This window comes from Drosophila simulans, chromosome 2R (assembly GCF_016746395.2).
Source record: "Drosophila simulans strain w501 chromosome 2R, Prin_Dsim_3.1, whole genome shotgun sequence".
Classification (NCBI taxonomy): domain Eukaryota; kingdom Metazoa; phylum Arthropoda; class Insecta; order Diptera; family Drosophilidae; genus Drosophila; species Drosophila simulans.
Genome location: NC_052521.2, coordinates 18,302,460 through 18,319,812, shown reverse-complemented (window position 1 = coordinate 18,319,812; position 17,353 = coordinate 18,302,460). Strand labels below are relative to the sequence as shown.

At 46.1% G+C, this 17,353-nt stretch overlaps 4 protein-coding genes across 5 annotated transcripts; 1 reads left to right on the top strand and 3 right to left on the bottom strand.

Annotated features, from left to right (window-relative positions):
* Nucleotides 1-296: 296 nt before the first annotated feature.
* LOC6735495 lies at nt 297-2,310 on the bottom strand. Its single transcript, XM_002082398.4, is given in 3 exon segments — nt 297-1,537; nt 1,540-1,840; nt 1,904-2,310. Coding segments are annotated over 3 exon segments (1,518 nt in total). The 5' UTR covers nt 2,164-2,310; the 3' UTR covers nt 297-580.
* LOC6735494 (dynein regulatory complex protein 8) lies at nt 2,279-3,718 on the bottom strand. The gene is made up of 4 exons (XM_016168625.3): nt 3,562-3,718; nt 3,266-3,503; nt 2,996-3,206; nt 2,279-2,943 (listed from the first exon to the last, which is right to left on the bottom strand). The coding sequence occupies exons 1-4, from the start codon at nt 3,572-3,574 to the stop codon at nt 2,845-2,847; spliced, it is 561 nt and encodes a 186-aa protein (XP_016028832.1). The 5' UTR covers nt 3,575-3,718; the 3' UTR covers nt 2,279-2,844.
* Nucleotides 3,719-3,774: 56 nt separating this feature from the next.
* On the top strand, nt 3,775-16,429 carry LOC6735493 (membrane-associated guanylate kinase, WW and PDZ domain-containing protein 1). Of its 2 annotated transcripts, none has more exons than XM_039291289.2 (6): nt 3,775-4,194; nt 6,737-7,765; nt 12,969-13,155; nt 13,219-15,238; nt 15,297-15,522; nt 15,579-16,429. In XM_039291289.2, the coding sequence occupies exons 2-6, from the start codon at nt 6,991-6,993 to the stop codon at nt 16,019-16,021; spliced, it is 3,651 nt and encodes a 1,216-aa protein (XP_039147223.1). In that variant the 5' UTR covers nt 3,775-4,194; nt 6,737-6,990; the 3' UTR covers nt 16,022-16,429. The 2 variants fall into 2 exon arrangements, with proteins under 2 accessions (XP_039147223.1, XP_039147222.1); XM_039291288.2 differs by having other exon boundaries at nt 3,775-4,489.
* Nucleotides 16,430-16,553: 124 nt separating this feature from the next.
* LOC6735492 (protein mago nashi) lies at nt 16,554-17,349 on the bottom strand. Its single transcript, XM_002082395.4, has 2 exons — nt 16,951-17,349; nt 16,554-16,892 (listed from the first exon to the last, which is right to left on the bottom strand). The coding sequence occupies exons 1-2, from the start codon at nt 17,209-17,211 to the stop codon at nt 16,710-16,712; spliced, it is 444 nt and encodes a 147-aa protein (XP_002082431.1). The 5' UTR covers nt 17,212-17,349; the 3' UTR covers nt 16,554-16,709.
* Between the last annotated feature and the right edge of the window lie 4 nt (nt 17,350-17,353).

The window sequence follows — 17,353 nt, the reverse complement described above, 5'->3', positions numbered from 1 at the left end:
TTTTTTAAGAGTTTAAATAAATAAAATAATAATAAATAATATATATTTCAGAGAATAGTTGTGGTTTTATTGCACCTATCAGCATTATCTGCAGTCATTTCAACGCACTTTTTGCAATGTATACATATTTAATAAAAACAAAATGACTCATATGCTTACACCCAAAACTGTCCCATCATCTACGCAGAAATTGCGTCATAAAAAAGTGGCGTGATGCTAGAGAAGTGGCGTGATTAACTATTTATCATACGCAGTTCAAAGTTCTGTTTCGCCTAGAGTAAACAAAAACAAAGAGCTTGTTGTTTGGTTTGGTTTATATTTTGAATATTTTTTTTTTCAAATGTTTTTGCAAATTCTTTGAGCACAATACATATAAGTAATCATAAGCCTAAGTGGTTAGAGATTGTTAAATATAAATGGAAACCTACAGCTAAACTTAGCGCTCTAACTACAGTATCATATATAAAGCCTTCGATTAAAAATGTATGTACAGCCTATCAACTAAAACACTTAAACAAACGGCTGCCGGCCAAACTTAACAATATAAGAGAGACAGAACGAAGTTTTCAGCTTGGAAAACTCAGATCAAACTGGGGAACAGCTCATCGAAGTTGCTCTCCCAGGGGAAATCGTCCTCATCTGCGGGCAGAGTGAGAGCCACGGACGTGGGGGAGCCCAGTATGGACTCGTATCCATGGTCCGAGGTGGCCGAGTGTAGGGACAATGCGGGGGATTTGGCCAACGGGGAGATCGCCTTGACGCGCGGACGAAGGAATCGGTCGATGGGATCATAACATTCCTCGTCGTCCGAATCGGCGGTGGCGTTCATCACGTTGAGGTAGACCTGTGACGGAGACGTCGCTGGCGGCGGACACTTCATGATCACGTCCGTCGAGTCGTCGCCAGCGCTGACGCCGTCACAGTAGATCTCCTCGACGGCCTCGTTCACCGGCACCGCATCCCCGTCCATCACGATGGTGATCGAGTTCGTCTTGGCATCGTACGTGCCGTACACTGTGTCCGGAGTGGCTTGTAGTTGCGAGGCGGCCGCTGTCGCTGTGATTGTGGCTGTTCTCGAGGCTGGCGCTGCTGTTGTATGCTGTGGGTTTCCATTTATCTCCAACACCTGCACATTTAGGCTGACCTTGTGCTCGGTTTCCTGTTCCTGCTTAATCTTCAGGCCATTAGCTCTATGCCCGTCGGGTTCCAGGCGCTCTGCTGCGGGCCCCACCATTGGTCCAAGCAATCGCTCTGCGTTGCCTGCATCTTGGGCAGCAGCTGGGCTGCTCGCTCCAGCGCCTGTTTCCAGGTCTGCTGTGATATCTGCGAGCAGACTTTCGGCCAGCTCTTCGAGGCGCTTGACGTCGAACTCTTCGTCGACCCCAAGCATGTCTTGTAGAGTAGGCAGAGGGCCACAACTTTCCAGAGTGAGGCCAGGCTCTTGCTGCTCTTCAGCTGCTCCGCCAGCAGACGCGCTGACGACTGTGTGTCCACCTGTTGTATACCCTGCGGCAGAGGGTCAGCTTTGGATGCTGCAGATCCAAGGTTGGTGGACGCACAGCCCTCAGCGCCTGCGCTGGCGTTGGATTGGCTGATGCATCTGGTGTTGTGCTGCTGTTGCTTCTTTAGTTCGGCGAGTTCTTGGCGCAGCAGATCCAGCTCCGAGTCCAGCTTGTGGTTCTTGGCCAGCAGTGACTCGTTGATGGCCTGCAGGCTATCGCACTTGTTCTGTAGTATTTCCGTTCTGTCTGTCAGCTCCTTGATCTCGTAGTCCATCTCCTCCATGCGTGCCTTCTTGCGGTCACGCGATGTCTGGGCGGCCACACGGTTCTTTAGCTTCCTGTTGTTCGATAATAACAGTGAGTAAGGGGCTCAAATTTAGTTAAAAGTTGGGCGGACTTACTTTCTCTGCACTTTCTCCTCCCAGGTTAGATGGTCCAGGCGACGCTTCTTGGCCTTGGGCTGGGATGCAGCCATGTTATCGTCATCCATGTTCGACGAGGATGCGTATCCCGAACTCGAGGGCGTGGGCGAGGCGGAGGGCGCGGCCGCCGCCTTCAGCAGAGCTGCCGTAAGGGGGGCGGGGCGCAGTTTGGGCAAATTATTCGATGTGATTGCTGTCCGCGGCACGGTTATTAGCACTGTATTTGCTGTGGGTGCCATGTTTAACTGGTTCGGGGCTAAATGATAAACTGCTGTGTGCTGTGTGCAATTGTGAAAAACGACTTTCCAATCAGATTTGCATCGTAAAAGCGTATTTTAAGTTTTGCTTGTTTTAGGTCGTCTCATGAACTTCGACTGCGCTTCTCGGACGCTCTGCTGGTTTGAATCTCTTCATCGCCGCCGACTCGGGCTTTTCTGGTTCCGTCTCACGCAATTTTCTCATCCACCTTTGCAATATCGACCGACCAGTTTTCCTTTCTGCTGACGTGTTCTTTTCCGAATGGCTGTGAAAAGCTGACGTGTTTTTCTAGAAGAGTTGGGGTAACGAGGGATGGAACAACACATATCGGGCTATCGATTGCACATTCTGTTAATTTAAAGTAACGATGTTTTGTAAAAATGCAAAATGTATTGTAGATATTTGTTTATATGGCTTTAATAAATTCATTGTAACATCTGAGGCAATATCTTATAATAACAAATATTTCTTTAAAATTTTCACACAATTTATTTAAATATTAGAACTAAGAACGTAATCGTCGTTCCATCTCGAACTGCGCATGCCAGTGTGACCGTCTATATCGCAATGAGAAACAGTAAAAACGATATAGGAAATTATTTGTTATAAAATGTATAAATTTATTTTCCGCGTTAGTTGCAATTGATTGATTAAAGGGGCATCTAAAACATTGTCTGTTGTGGTTTCTTGCCCTTTTCTTTTTCGGCTTGGGCCAGTTCCTCCTTGATAACCTCGGCAATTTCATAGATATCAGGTTTGTGCTGGAAATTTTAAATAAAGTCAATCGAAAGTAGGTGGGAAGTGCGATCTTACCTTGAGTTGATTTATGTAGAAGGTGTAGGGAATGTTTCCAGTTATGGGATCAATGGCCACAGGCCACATAGCATCCAGTTCTTCAGCGGTGAAGGGTTCTCCTTCCTCCGCCATCAATTTGCCGAAGTACTCCTTGGTCAGATATTTCTTGTTTTCCGGATCCAGGGTCTCAAAGGCCTCGAGTAGCTTTTCCGACGAGGCTGGTTCCATTCTGTGGAGAAATATCTTTAGAGTTGCTAAACAAACCTAATGTGAAGTATATTGAATAACTGTCGATCCATCAGCAGTTTGGAAACGTGTTCCATGAACTTGACCAAATGGGCTTCGCCTGGATAGTCGACGGAATCGGTGGCTTTAATGACGTCTTCGACCTCTTTTTCGGTGGGCGCGCAACCTAAAAATCGGAGAACGTTGCCGACATTGCGGGAATCAATATACTTATCGCCATGAGTATCAAATATGCAAAATGCTTCCGAAATCTTTTCCTCGAGTTCGTTGTTTAGGGTAACTAATAAAGGTAAGTGATTTCAAGCGGAGGTGCGACACTCATTTTATTTAATGCTTACCACCAACTTCCATTGTGGGCTTACTTTAGAATTTAATAATATTTTTTTAAATTATGTTAACTGATAATTTTAAAATACGATTTCTTTTTTCCTGATTTATATGTTTTCTGATTGAAGCATTACTAAACGATTGCTGTTTATATTTTGAATTTGAAAATAACGATCGGGAATCGATAATGGCGCCAAGCAAAGGTTATCGCTCATGTGGTCATACTAGGTGTGGTGAATAGCCACCGATAAGCATCAGTCGATAACTGCTTGCGAAGCAGTCGTGTTGAGCGTCGCGTTATTTTGTTTTCTGTTTTGTTTTTCGTTTCGTGTTTTTAATTAGTTTCCCATTAATTTGCAATTAAAGTTGAGACAATCGTTAAACTAAAGATTTCGTGTTACCCAAATAGTGAAGTTTGCCCTTTAAAGGACGAAATAGACTGCATTCGTTTGTTGTCGCTGAGCATTTGCATCTGTGTGCGTCGTTTGGAGCAACAGGTTTTCCAACTCAACTCAACGCGCCACCTCAGTTTTCATTTGTTTTCGATATTCCGTGGAGTGCGGTTCGCGTTGCGGGAAAATCGAATTGCAATTGAATGCAGCGTTAAATGGAAAACGAGCAACTCGTTTCACATATCGTCGCAGGTGTGTAACGTCGTTCGGCGATTCCAACGGGTTTTCCAGGAGGTTTTTGGCTCACAACAAGTTCAAAAACTTGGCCATAATACCACAGTTAACAAGTGCCACCGCATCTCTCTGCTGTGTTGACAAGTGTATGTGCATGTGTGTTCGAAACTACGCGTTTTCGAAAAAGAAAAACAACGAAAATCACCATAAAAATGGAAAGTGTTCGTCACTTGGGTGCTCAAAACTGATCATCGATACCTCGTTTTCGACTCGTGTTCGAGCCAAATAAATAAGCAAAGCAGAAATAAACAAGGTGCGAATTTTGAAAGTGACAGAAAATGTTATTTATCTCCCTCATTGACATTTTTCCAATTTCTGCCCATGGCATTGACCACTTTGCTTCATTACCCGATAGAAAGTTTATCTCTGATCGATGGCAATTAGCGAGGCGTGCGTGAAAAGATAAATATTTGCTAATGTATCTGGCACTCGACTGTTGAAAGCTAGTTTCCATGATTGCCGATCAATTTGCATGAAAAAATGATGATTTTGTTTACTTGCTAGTTTCTGAAGAACTGTTCATGCTTTTATCAATGCTTACAAGTATAACAATGGTATTAACTGATTATTATCAGCTAAGACTTTCTTTTACTAACAGTTAATATCCACATGCAATCAAATCCCTACTAAAATGTGAAAAAAAACCATGATAACCACATTTGGATATGAATGCAACTCACTTCGCAGAAAACCTCAGGCGCCCATAAACGCCGATGATGAATTTTCCCCGTGCAGTGAAATTGTGGCCTTAACTATTCGCTTTTCACTTGCTTTTCCATAGCCGCTCCCCTTGTTGATTGCCATTTGTTACTAGGCATTTTTTCTGGTCGTGCGCCGCCTGTTTGTCGAAAGTGGCCCGATCTTTTCCTTTCCTCTCCTTCCTTGTCTTCAACCAACTTTGCTTGCCGCTCCTTTCGCGGCTTTTCTCTAATGGGAAATGCTCATTTTTTGTTTCGCTGTCCACCAAACGACAGGTGGTGGCTGGGCACATACATTTGCGGTCTGCGAAGGGTCTCTGTGTGGCAAGTGGAGCAACCACCATCGCTACCACCATCGCAGATCGTTCTTGTTACGTGTCCCTGCACTGAGAGAAACGAGCAGTGGAATTGGTACATTTAGAGGAATATCCCAGTTGTTCTTATATACCCTCCAAATCCTTATCAAATCGTAATCCATAAAAGGGACAACATACTATTTCCTTTGTGCAGTTGTGGGGGTTGCCTTTCGGTTTTCAATTCTTAGTTCAGTTTTCGGTTTTCTGGCGATCTGCTGGCATGCTCTGAAAAACTTGTTTCTCTCCGCCGTTGTTTTGCTTTTGGTTTCTGGAATTCTTGGCTTGGCGGTGCCCGCAGCTCGCTGTGTGCCTCACCGAGTACTCCCCTGCCCTGTGGCCGCCTCCATGCCGCGTCCATCCACTCGACGATCGTCGTTGTGCCTTCTTTCTCATTGGAGTAAATTTTTCGCTTGAGGAACTTTATGTTGCTGCCGTGTTTGATGCCCCTTTTTTCGCACAGTTAATTTTCTTGTTCTTTTCCCCGCGCTCATAATTGTTTGTGTGTCGTGAGTCAACGTTTTCAAATTTCCAGCGGGGAAACCAGCTCTTTTATTTTAAAATATAAAATAAATGTATATTCAAAAGTAGCGAGAGTTGCGAAATTGCTGCAATCTGCTCTGAAAATATAATTTGTATTAAAACTAGTTGGCTCAAAAGTTGAACTGCACCAAATTAAACAAAGAAAGTTTGTTTATTTTTTATATGGATCCAAATAAAACCGAGCTGGTTGTCTTAAACGCACTTGAAGACTGCAAAAAATGACTTTAAGTGGCGAAAACTTAAGATAAACCTCGCCATGAAATGCACACAAAAATAATTATAACTACGCGTCTGGCATGGGAAAGTCGAAGCAGCTCGCCGTTAAATTGCAATGTCAACAATGGAGTGTTTTTTTTTTTTTGTGCGGCTATGGATGCCATGGATACTGAGTAGCCTAACTGAACAATCTGCTGATTGGCCCCACTTGCAACTGCAGTCTGGACCAAGCCATCGAACAATGCGCTTGTCTGGCCCGGAGCTGTCTAACTGGATAGTTCGCTCTGGGACTTGGTTTGGCGGTTTGGAGGTGGAGAGCGAGCTGCTCCCTCCCAGCAATGTTGGATATTCAAAGTATGTGGCGATGATTTTCATGCCATGCAGTTTAAGTTGCGGGTATTAAGGAATTTCATAATAATAAAGTGTCGCAGAGCTTCTAGCGATTTTAGTTCCCAGTCTCTTAAGATTTCAGTTTGCTAAATATTTGGCTTTAAAATTACAATTTTTAATACATTTTAGCAAATATTGACATAAGTCGCACATTTGTGTATCTTGCAAATCGAACTGAAGCGTTCTTTATTGCTTTACGTTTATTGTGGTGTTTACTATTGCCCATACACATGGTAATTGTTTATATTACTTTGCATACTGCTAATTAATGGTTTCCCTCTTGATTGTTCTGTTTTGCAGCTGCCCGAACCGGAATGACAGCTCAATGACATAACAATTGTTTAAACGGCAAAATGAAGAAGCGTTCAAAGTTTATCTAAAACATTCCCGCAGACAAGCGAAACAAAGCGAAGCCGAGACAATCAACATAAGTATTAAATAAACGAAACTCAAATGCAATGGAGCCAAATAGCGCTAGTGCCTGAAAACAATTCAACTGTGTGAGAGAGCGTGATCGCAGCTAAAGACAAAACCAGGCAGCCAGCCGGCTTAAAATGCCAATAATCACGGCCACGACAACGTCGACAGCCGGCGGAGGAGCAGGTGTGGCGGCCAGGGGCGTGGCCACCGCCAAGTCTCCCACCGATTACCTAATGCTGCAGCAGCAGCAGCAGCAACAGCAGCAGCAGCATTTCAACAGCAATCACTTCTATCAGCAGCAACAGCCGCAACAGTTGGCGCCTCTGAATGCTTCCCACCAACACCAGCACTCCCATCCACATCCACATCCACATCCTGTTGCCGCTGCGACCAGTTTTGCAACATTTAACGGAAACTCGAATCTAAATTCTAGCCTGGCCAACGGAAGCAGCAGAAAATTCAATTGCAGCCGCGACAATGTGGACGATGGTGGCGATGCCGGCGAAATGGCAGCCGCTTCCCAGACACTGTCCTCGGTTGGCACAGATGTGGTTGGTAACGGGAACGGGAGCGGGCATGGGCATGGGCATGGCCATGGCAATGGAACTGGAACTGGGAACGGGGAGAAGTCTGGCGGCTTAGCGCCACCAGGTGGCCATCATCTTCGTCCGCCACCGCCGCCGGCACTCAAGAAATCCGCCGTATCCGCCTCAGCAGCGATTGGGAATTCAGCCTCGCGCGAGGATGTCGCCTCCTTGAGTGGCACATCCTCGCTGAACAGCCAGATGTCGGTGCATAATCAGTTCATCTCCGGATTGCCAAGCAATGGCATTGGCAGCAACGGAGTCAACGGAGGAGCAGCCACCGGACGAGGCGGTCCACCCAGCAGCATTCTCAAGGGTAGCAAGGGTAAGGCAAATTCCTCAAGAAATCCTACTTAAATCATAAGCTTTACTTTGAGCAAGAATTTCTAATCAAGTGCAATTTGAATAAGTAATGAAAAGTGAATTGTATTCATTAAAAATGAATGCAATAAAGTGTTTTCACTTAATTAATGCGATCTAAATAAGTAATATACATGAAATTTCTGTGTTTTTTCACTCAACTAATTTAACGTCGCATGATGCTATCAATTATGTAGATGGTTTGCCGCGCCGGTGCTCCAAATCGAATTTCCATTTTCGTTTCGCCCAATAAAATATTAAAATTAATTTGCAACGGAGCAGCTCTTAAACCTAATTTAGGGCGTTCGTCTCAAGTGACTCATTTCCGCCTACACATGGCCAATGGCTATGATTCCACTTCCACTCCCACTTTCGTTTCAGTTTCAATTACACATTTTGGGATTTGGTTTCGGTTTCAACTCGAAATGCACTTGTAGTGCCACAAAATTAGTCTACTCACGGCGGGGAGTTGGGTGGAAAATAAACCAAAAGTAAGCAGACAGCAGGGTGGAAGTTTGGATGGCCACGTGCCTGGGAAGAAGTGATATCATTGGGCTAACATTGGTAAAACAAAACCCACTTTCTTGTTAACCCGAGACTTGGTTGTGGGTCTTCGTTCTTAGCCAGTTGTTGGACTAAGGACTAAGTGCTGCACTTTCAATAACACACTCGGTTTCACCTTCTTGTCTTGTCCATTCGACTGACGGCTATTCTACTCCCGTTTCATTTAATCCACACCTGTCATCACTTTCCCAGCGCGGTTGAAGCCCCATGAACCTGGTCGATCCACTTGGCATCTAACCCAGACTAGCTGCATTGTCTCGCGAGTGAATTATCGTAAGAGACGACATTCATGAATGAAACCCAGAAAGCTGGTTTATTTTCGCAGCGACCTCGATTTTGGAGCATGTGTGTGCGGGGGGTTTAATAATTGCCGGTCTAGATGATGTGGGAATTTAATAGTAGGTATATTCGATCGTCGTTAAGCTTGTAGGTGTGATTGGCGCTATTAGGTTTAAATGTTCGACCAAATCATTAGTTGAACGTTTTAAGCACAAGATATCCATACGTGAATTTGACTAACTAGCGCCTAAAACAAGCGAGTATAAATGAATTTTAAGAATTTCATAACCTTATAAGTGCAAAAGTCTCAGTCGAATATTAACTTGTTAGTGTTTTTCACATCTTCTTTCATTTAAAAAACACACAACCCACTCAGCAAGTATGTATATTTTGGACAACACCATCTAGGTGTAGATGGGAAATCGCTTTCGGAAGTTGGGCAAGCTAGCTGGTTAGTATGTATCTCAAACTGAATCATCTGTTACCCCTGCCATTCTGGCCCATTGTTAAGTGGTAAGCTCCTCTTTTTTTGGCCGTCTGCGTTGAGCAACTCAATTAGTGGAGAGGGTGTGATTTTATTAGATGAATGCCAAAGGGTTGCTATTTGGAGCCCGGAATCCCAGGAGTTTCAATGGCCTCAAGTGGTGGCAACGAACTCGCACTCGTCGACGACTTTGGACTCACCCACCTGGAGTAGCCGCACATTGTATCTTGCTTATCATTCACGCCTCACGTCAGTGGCAATTAGCAGATGTGGCGAGAACCTTCGGTCGCCTTGGAGCCCCAGGTTGCTCCACTGTCCCACTGTCACCCCCTGCACATCATGTGTTGCGATTATTAATTTCTTGATTGCGACAGCGGAAGGGTAACTCTAGTTTATGGCGTGCCATGTGAGGCAAGCTAACGAAGCAGCAATGCCAATTAGATGCTATCATCAGGCGGAGCAGGCAGGGAGTCCGTGAAGGAGTCGTCACAGATGACACAGGGGGAAACCCCAGAACAAAGACGTTGACTTAACTTGCCCATTCCAAGTGGGTCGGGTAGACGCGATGACATCAATTGAGTGGCCTGGTCTTTGACCGCAGTGCCTCGGCCAGGAGTCATTCAGCATTCCAATGCGGGCGAAGTAATTGCCATGGATTCGTGCATTCAATGGACGCGCTGCATGAGAAGTTGGACAACTAATTGAGGGGCATCCCATGGCATGCACATTGCGTAACTCGGGAAATTGCACTGGACAGCAGAATGAATCTAGCGGGCAAGAAAGCGGCGGAACAAGCATCTCATTACTGGCTAATTTATGTTGACGTTACACCGGAATTACACAAATTAAAGTTTGCAGCGACATGAGGCACTCAACTTGCCAATTAAAAAAAAGTTCTTTGTATCACAAAGAAATCGAGAAAGCTGCGGTTATAAACTGTGCAGGAAAAATATAGCACTTAAAACAGATTTATATAACTCAGTGCTAAATGAAATAGGTAAAAAAAGCAAACAGAAGGTAGAAGGCACCGACTTTCTCTGTTATTTCAGTTAAGAAAACGATTTCCTTGAATTCTGAACTTGTCGAAAAAAATCGTGCCAAGTGACACGATTTGAGAAGAAAACTTACAAAGGTGTGTGTTTCAAATGCACATAAATTAACTTTTATTAGATCAGTGATGGATTACTTGAGACAGTTAGAAATAAGTAGTTAAAAGTGAATGCTAATAATGCCTACTACTAGCTAAATTAGTTAAAATCACTAAGGGTAAAATTGGCAATTAGCTAATTGTAATGTTAACTACAAACGCTTTTTGGGCAGGCGAAATAATAACTGTTGGGCACTTGGGCAGCTCGCGCCGTTGCCGTCACGCCCCCTAGGGCTCCACCCGTGACCTGCCACGCCCCCGTGACCCCCAGAAGACGCGTGCGTAGCTTTCCGTTTCGACTTTTGTTTTCCATTTGGGTCAAAGTCAATGAACTGACGGCGCGTATTTTGTGTACAACTCCACGTAACTCGGTGATTTTTTGTTGTTTGTGTCTGCCACAATTGTTGTACCACATGTTGGCCAAGAGTTCCATGCTCTGCGGCTCGTGCTTTGTGTTTTGTTTTAATTATTTTTAGGCATCTACCGAAGCATTAATGCATCGCCGTTCGGCGTTCAGATTGAGCTGTCTTGATAGGATCTGGGCTAAACGATTCTACCGAAAACCGCGTGTGCAATTAGCCACAATCTTGGAAAATAATCGCATGTCAATCATTATCATCAACGACACACGGACTACGGCAATCCCTGTTGTTATGAGTAATGGACACGCTTTGTGTAGCGCAAAGTCTGGCTTCTCTTCTTCGATCCAATCTTTTCAATTTCAAGATCCATTCGAGCCAACATTCCCAGCAGATGAGTCACTTGGATTGCCTGTTTGGACTGCATGATATGCGATCTTTTTGGGGCGAGTGAGCAATTTTTATAGATTAAGTAGCGGCGTTGCCACAAAGGAAGGTCTTTTAGTGCCATTTTGGAAGCTAGAAAAACTTTGCAATCCTAACATTTAGCGATCTTACGTTCTGTTTCATTAGAAAAGAACACACATTTGCTTAGCTTATCTGCTAGGTGCAGATAAGAAAACATGTTCAGCAAATTTGGAGCAGCGTGTGGCACATATTTGCCTTCATATATGTATTTGTCCAAGAGCAGTAGATGCACGAGTTGTCCAAACTGGGAAAGGTATGGAAAGGTAAACAGCATTTAGTTCAGATTCTAGAGAAGCCCCCTGGTACTTTCCATATATACAGCTGTGAGCATTATTTCTGTGCCACATCTGCTGATCAAATACCCTCTCGTTCTCGCCTCGCATTCTACAAATATTTACACAATGCAGTCGAATGAAGTTGCGAACGAAGCGGCGAAGGAAAGCGAAGTGGGTGGTGGGTGTTGGATCATGGGATGATGGGTGGGTGGGAGGTGGGTGGTGGGAGGCGAAGGCAAACTGTGCCGCCAACAACTTCCGTGCTGGAAAAACTGACTCGATTTCGTTCAGCCAGCAGCGTTTTTCCCCATCAGAAATCTGCTCGGCAACACTCTATGAATTCTGCAGACTAGACCAACATAAACTTATGAAATGCACACGGAAAAATAGTTTAATGATTTTTATTAATTCTATATATTAAATGGAAAGATATAATAATAATAATAACACCTAATTTTTAGCATAAATCTTGTAGATACTATATAGTATTCAATGTAATGCAGTTATCAATTTAAGTTCGAACTTCTTTTTGTTCAGTGCAGCTATTCAAACGAGCTTCTCTCCATTTGTGTCCCACTCTTTTGGAGCCAATGCAAACAGGGAGCGATGCCGCTTTTACCGTTTAAAGACGTGTCACCTGCCCAGCCCCATCTCCATACTCCACTTCCATGTTCCAGTTGAAAGTGTCTGGCATAAATATTCATCTTCCTATGCAAATCATTCGCAATACGTTTTGAATGATGCTCCGCTGGCTCCGTTGGCTCTCCGGCGCTCCCGACATTCGATTAGCCCTATTCGCATGGCTTTATCTCTGGATGTGTTTATATGTGTACATATGTATATCTGGGTTGGAGCATGCACCTCAAAAGGGGTTAACGACGCATGGTCTAAAAAAAACGTCTAACGTCAACTTTACATCCACTCTTTTAATGAGCAACGATGCATATTTCAGCATATGTTAATCCAACTCTGATACTATTCGGTTCTTGAATGGTTAGTTCGGAAACGATTTCGAGGAAACCTGACTCATAGCTGGAGCTTATCTTCTGATCATCTCTTAGCGGCTTGTCAAGCGAAATTACCAAGGCCAACTTGGCTAAAAGCATAGGCCACTCATTTACTTCTTTCGCTTGGCCATAATTAACATTTCCCCATTACTCATCCGACTTGATTGGGGACTGTGAGTGAGTGAGTGCCTACTCGTAGTGGCCACTGGCCATCTCGTGGGCCAGCAAAGTAGGTCACAGTCTAACCAGAGCCTGTCTGCCACCAACTGGCAACTGCTAATAATAATTATTATTCTGGCTTGCCCCAATCGAAAACGCTTCACGCTTCACCGGACTCCCAATAGAGCTGGCGGGGATTGGGCTGGGCGATGGGCTGGGAGATGCGGACTAGGGATTGGGGTTCGTTGTCTATGTGCTTCAATTTCAAAAGACCACACCAACTATTTTCGGCTGGCTGAGCATCAACTTCACCAGCTCAAAATGCCACCTGTAAAAGGAGGGGTTCATTGAACGATTTGGGTTTGGTGATTGGTTTGTGTACTGATTAACTGAATAATCAAGTAATATGTTACATATATTCCACAGAGAACCTGCTGCAGAACACCTACTACAACGGGGAGACGGGGGACAGCAGCCTCGGCAGCGAGTGCGGAGTTGGAGATGTCCAGCACCAGAACCACGAGAGCCACGATGATCCGGGCGACGGATTGGGACCACTTCCGCCCAAATGGGAAACAGCATACACTGAACGTGGCGAGCTCTACTTCATCGAGTGAGTATAATAAATCCTAAGAATCAAAAAAGATATATATTGACCTTATACTATATTGTGCAGTCACAATACGGGCACCTCTCACTGGCTGGATCCGCGGCTCTCCAAGTACCAGAAAAAGTCACTGGAGGATTGCTGCGAGGACGAGCTGCCCTACGGATGGGAGAAGATCGAGGACTCCATGTATGGAATGTACTTTATCGACCATGTAAACCGGCGGACGCAGTACGAGAACCCAGTGCTGGAGGCCAAGCGACGGGCGGCCGAGCAGAGCCAACAGCAACAGCAGATGCAACAGCAACAACAGCATCAGGAACAGCGCTCGAAGACACCCACTGCGCTGTCGGAAACAATGCCCCCAGAGGCGGCAGAAGCGCACGATCAGGAGGAGGATGAGAGCCCAATGAAGCTGCCGTACAAGTTCACCCGCAATCCCGCCGAGCTGCAGGGCCAGCGTATCAACACAACGCTGCTGAAGTCATCCCGCGGTCTGGGTTTTACGATTGTGGGAAGTGACGGGAGCGCTGGTGGGGATGTGGAGGAGTTTCTGCAGATCAAGACAGTGGTGCCAAACGGACCTGCCTGGCTGGATGGCCAGCTGCAAACGGGAGATGTTCTGGTCTATGTGAATGACACATGTGTGCTGGGCTACACGCACCACGACATGGTCAATATCTTTCAGTCGATTCTGCCTGGCGAGAGGGCAGCCCTTGAAGTGTGCCGTGGATATCCGCTGCCCTTTGACCCGAATGATCCCAACACAGAGGTAGTGACCACCATGGCGGTGGATGGGCGGGAGTCGGACAAGCAGCGACGCCTCAACATGGACGGCAATTACAACTTCTTGGATTTGTCCGGCGAGGGAGCGAAGAAGGCCAGCGGTTCCGGCAGTGGTTTCATTCTAATGAAGAAACCCGAGATCTATACCTTTTCGATCATGAAGGGCTCAATGGGTTTCGGCTTCACCATTGCCGATTCCGCCTGTGGTCAGATCGTAAAGAAGATTCTCGATCGCAACTGCTGCACCCAGTTGATGGAGGGTGACGTTCTTTTGGAAATCAATGGCTTGAACGTGCGCAACAAGCCGCACTTCTACGTCGTAGAGCTTCTCAAGGAGTGCAGTCAGACAACGCCCACAGCCGTGAAGATTCAGCGAACGCCGCCGGATCCGCCGGCCAACAACACGCTCGCCCAACTAAACCAGGTGGGTAATGTGGCCAAGCTGCGAAAGAACTTTGTGGGCAGCGGCCTGTTCCGCAGCAAGACGCCCACGGCAGACCTCTACAGCACCCAGGTGAAGGAGGTGCTACCCATGCGCCCAAAGACACCACTAGTGGACACGCGACGGTCACGGGTTCAAATTCAATCGCCGAACAACGAGGTGGACGACGAGGGTGACGGTGCTGCTGCCGCGGAAAGGAAACCGCTTCAGCTGCAGACCCAAGGAAAGTCGAACAGCAGTTTGCAGGAGCTGGACGACATTCCCTATATGGATCCATATCCCAAGATTAGCCGTCTGACCGAGCGTCTGGCGGAAGTGACGCTTCAGGGAGATCCTAATGGTGGCATTTACGGCATGCCGCCCAGTATGCAGCCCCTTCCCCTACCGCTGGCTCATCACGAATCTTGCTACTGCTACGACTGCCAGGCGCAGCGCTACCGCCCTGGATATTTCGTCCAGGCCCAGCAGGCTGCCATGTCGGGAACCACTGGTCAGTACTCGCCGCTGCAGACAGCGCATCTCCAAAACGAACGAATCCAACGGCGCGTCAACGAGCTACTCAGCGATCGCAGGCGTGTGGGCTTTGCCAACCTGGATCCTCCGCAGCAGCAGCAGCAGATGCAGCATTCGCCAAGCTGGCGAAACGGAGCCTTGCTGGACGTCTCCGAGGACGCGGACCAGTGCGAGTTGACTGAGGTCACTCTGGAGCGCCAGGCTTTGGGTTTCGGCTTTCGCATAGTCGGCGGCACTGAGGAGGGTTCCCAGGTTACTGTGGGCCACATAGTACCTGGTGGTGCCGCTGATCAGGATCAGCGCATTAATACGGGTGATGAAATCCTGAGCATCGACGGCATCAACGTGGTACGTTAACCTATGAACACATTAGTTAAATTATGGCTAATTCCCGTTTTTAATTCAGCTTAATTCGTCGCACCACAAAGTGGTTTCTTTGGTGGGAGAATCGGCGCTACGCGGGCAGGTTACCATGATCCTTCGCCGGCGTCGAACTCCGCTTTTGCAGCAGGCGCCAGTCAGCACACAACTGCGTCGTTATCCTTATGATGTGATTGTCAGCCGGCATGAAAACGAGGGCTTCGGATTTGTTATCATTTCATCATCGAACCACTATTACGGCTCGACAATAGGTATGCCACTAACTTTGGACTTTGTTTCAATTTATCTAACATATCAACGTTTTAAGGGAAACTGATACCCGGCAGTCCGGCGGATCGTTGTGGGGAGCTGAAGGTGGGCGATCGCATTGTGGCAGTAAACCGCATCGAGATAGCTGGCATGTCGCACGGCGATGTAGTGAATCTCATCAAGGAGTCTGGTCTTCATGTGCGCCTGACTATCGGCGTTCCGCTGAAGGAGGGTGGTCCCAGTCCTGGCGGCAGTAGCGTCGGTGTGTCCAGCAACACTCCGCTGCAGGCATCTCCCAGTCTCCTGAAGGCACAACTCTCCCACCAGCAGCAACTTCCGCAGCAACAGCAGCAGCATTTACAGCAGGCGCAGTTGAATCACCATCACCAGCATCTGGAGATGCCAATGTCAATGCCCATGCCAGGACATGGCACCTATTTGGAGCGACCCAGTAACAATATCTCAGCCACTTTGGCTCTGCACCAGCAGCCACAGTTATGACTCTGAGACCTACGCATTCGGCTCTATAAGAGCTTTCTATAGTGTTGCATCGCCTGCAGGCCCTTAGTTTGTACTTTCGCTAGCAAAGTACTCACCCCAAAGACTGAATTTAGTAGCATATGTAAGCCAAACCCTTTGCAAGTCTCAAAACCGTTTGTGAGTGCGTATTTTTTCCAGTTTCTTAAGATACCGATTATTATCTTAGGCTAAGTTACTGCTTGTACTTAAACGTTAAGACAATTTGCCAGTTTGTGAGATATTAATCACTTAGATTAAGCTGTTTTAGACATATACGAATTGTACAAATGTAAAGGACTTTCAATTTTTATCTCGAGAATGTATATTATTCAAACACAATAGATATTAAATTATATTTTTCAAATATACCTACACATTATAACATCAAAAGTTTAATGGTTTACTATTGTTTTGGGTATTATTGTTAAACTTGTTGTCTGCTACTGCATCGTAGATCTGCTATTTGTTTCTATAGCACAGTCTAGACAGACTTTGAAAAGAAAGTATTTTCCAATCCTGTTTTATTCACGGCAAACTCCTTTTTTATTCACTGCAAACTGTACCAAAAAGTACAACGGTATAGCTAATACAATTACAAGTATCGTAGAAGTTCCATTATAAAATACGATGTGTCCGATAAATAGGCTATGCATGAGGTGGAGGCTACGGCTTATATGGGCTTGATCTTGAAATGCAGGCCGATGAGTGAGAAGACCAGGCACTTGAGATCCTGCACCAGGTAGTAGAAGCATCGCAGGCCCTCGGGATCTTTTGATCGGTTCACGTCCACCAATGATCCCGTTTTCGAGGTGGTGAACGAGATGTGCTCGTCACCGATGACGATCTCCAGTTCCTAAAAAAGACACATGGTTGTTTAGTTGAGCTCTAGCTGCTAAGTGCGGCAAACCCACCTGTCGACCCACGCGATCTGGTGGCGGCCAGGGCAGATCGTCCTCCTGCATGATCTCCGAGTCGATGATGATCCGCTTCAGCTCCTCCATCACGGACTGGTGGACGAAGGCCTCCTTGCGGATCATGGTGTCGTTCTTGTAGTTTGAGTTGTTGGCGTACCGCAGCTTGCCATCCGGCCGGAACTCGAACTCCAAGAACTCGTGCCCGAACTTGCCCTTGTGTCCGACGTAGTAGCGTAGGTAAAAGTCCTCCGTGGACATGATTGCTTCTAGTTTAAAGCGTAACTTTACAAAACTATCAGAAAAATATAAATTTTTGCTTTCCCACTTTTTTTTCTTTACTACAACGCGTTAGAGATGGGAAGACTCACGAAATATCTAACGCCGCGTATCGATAAGCGTT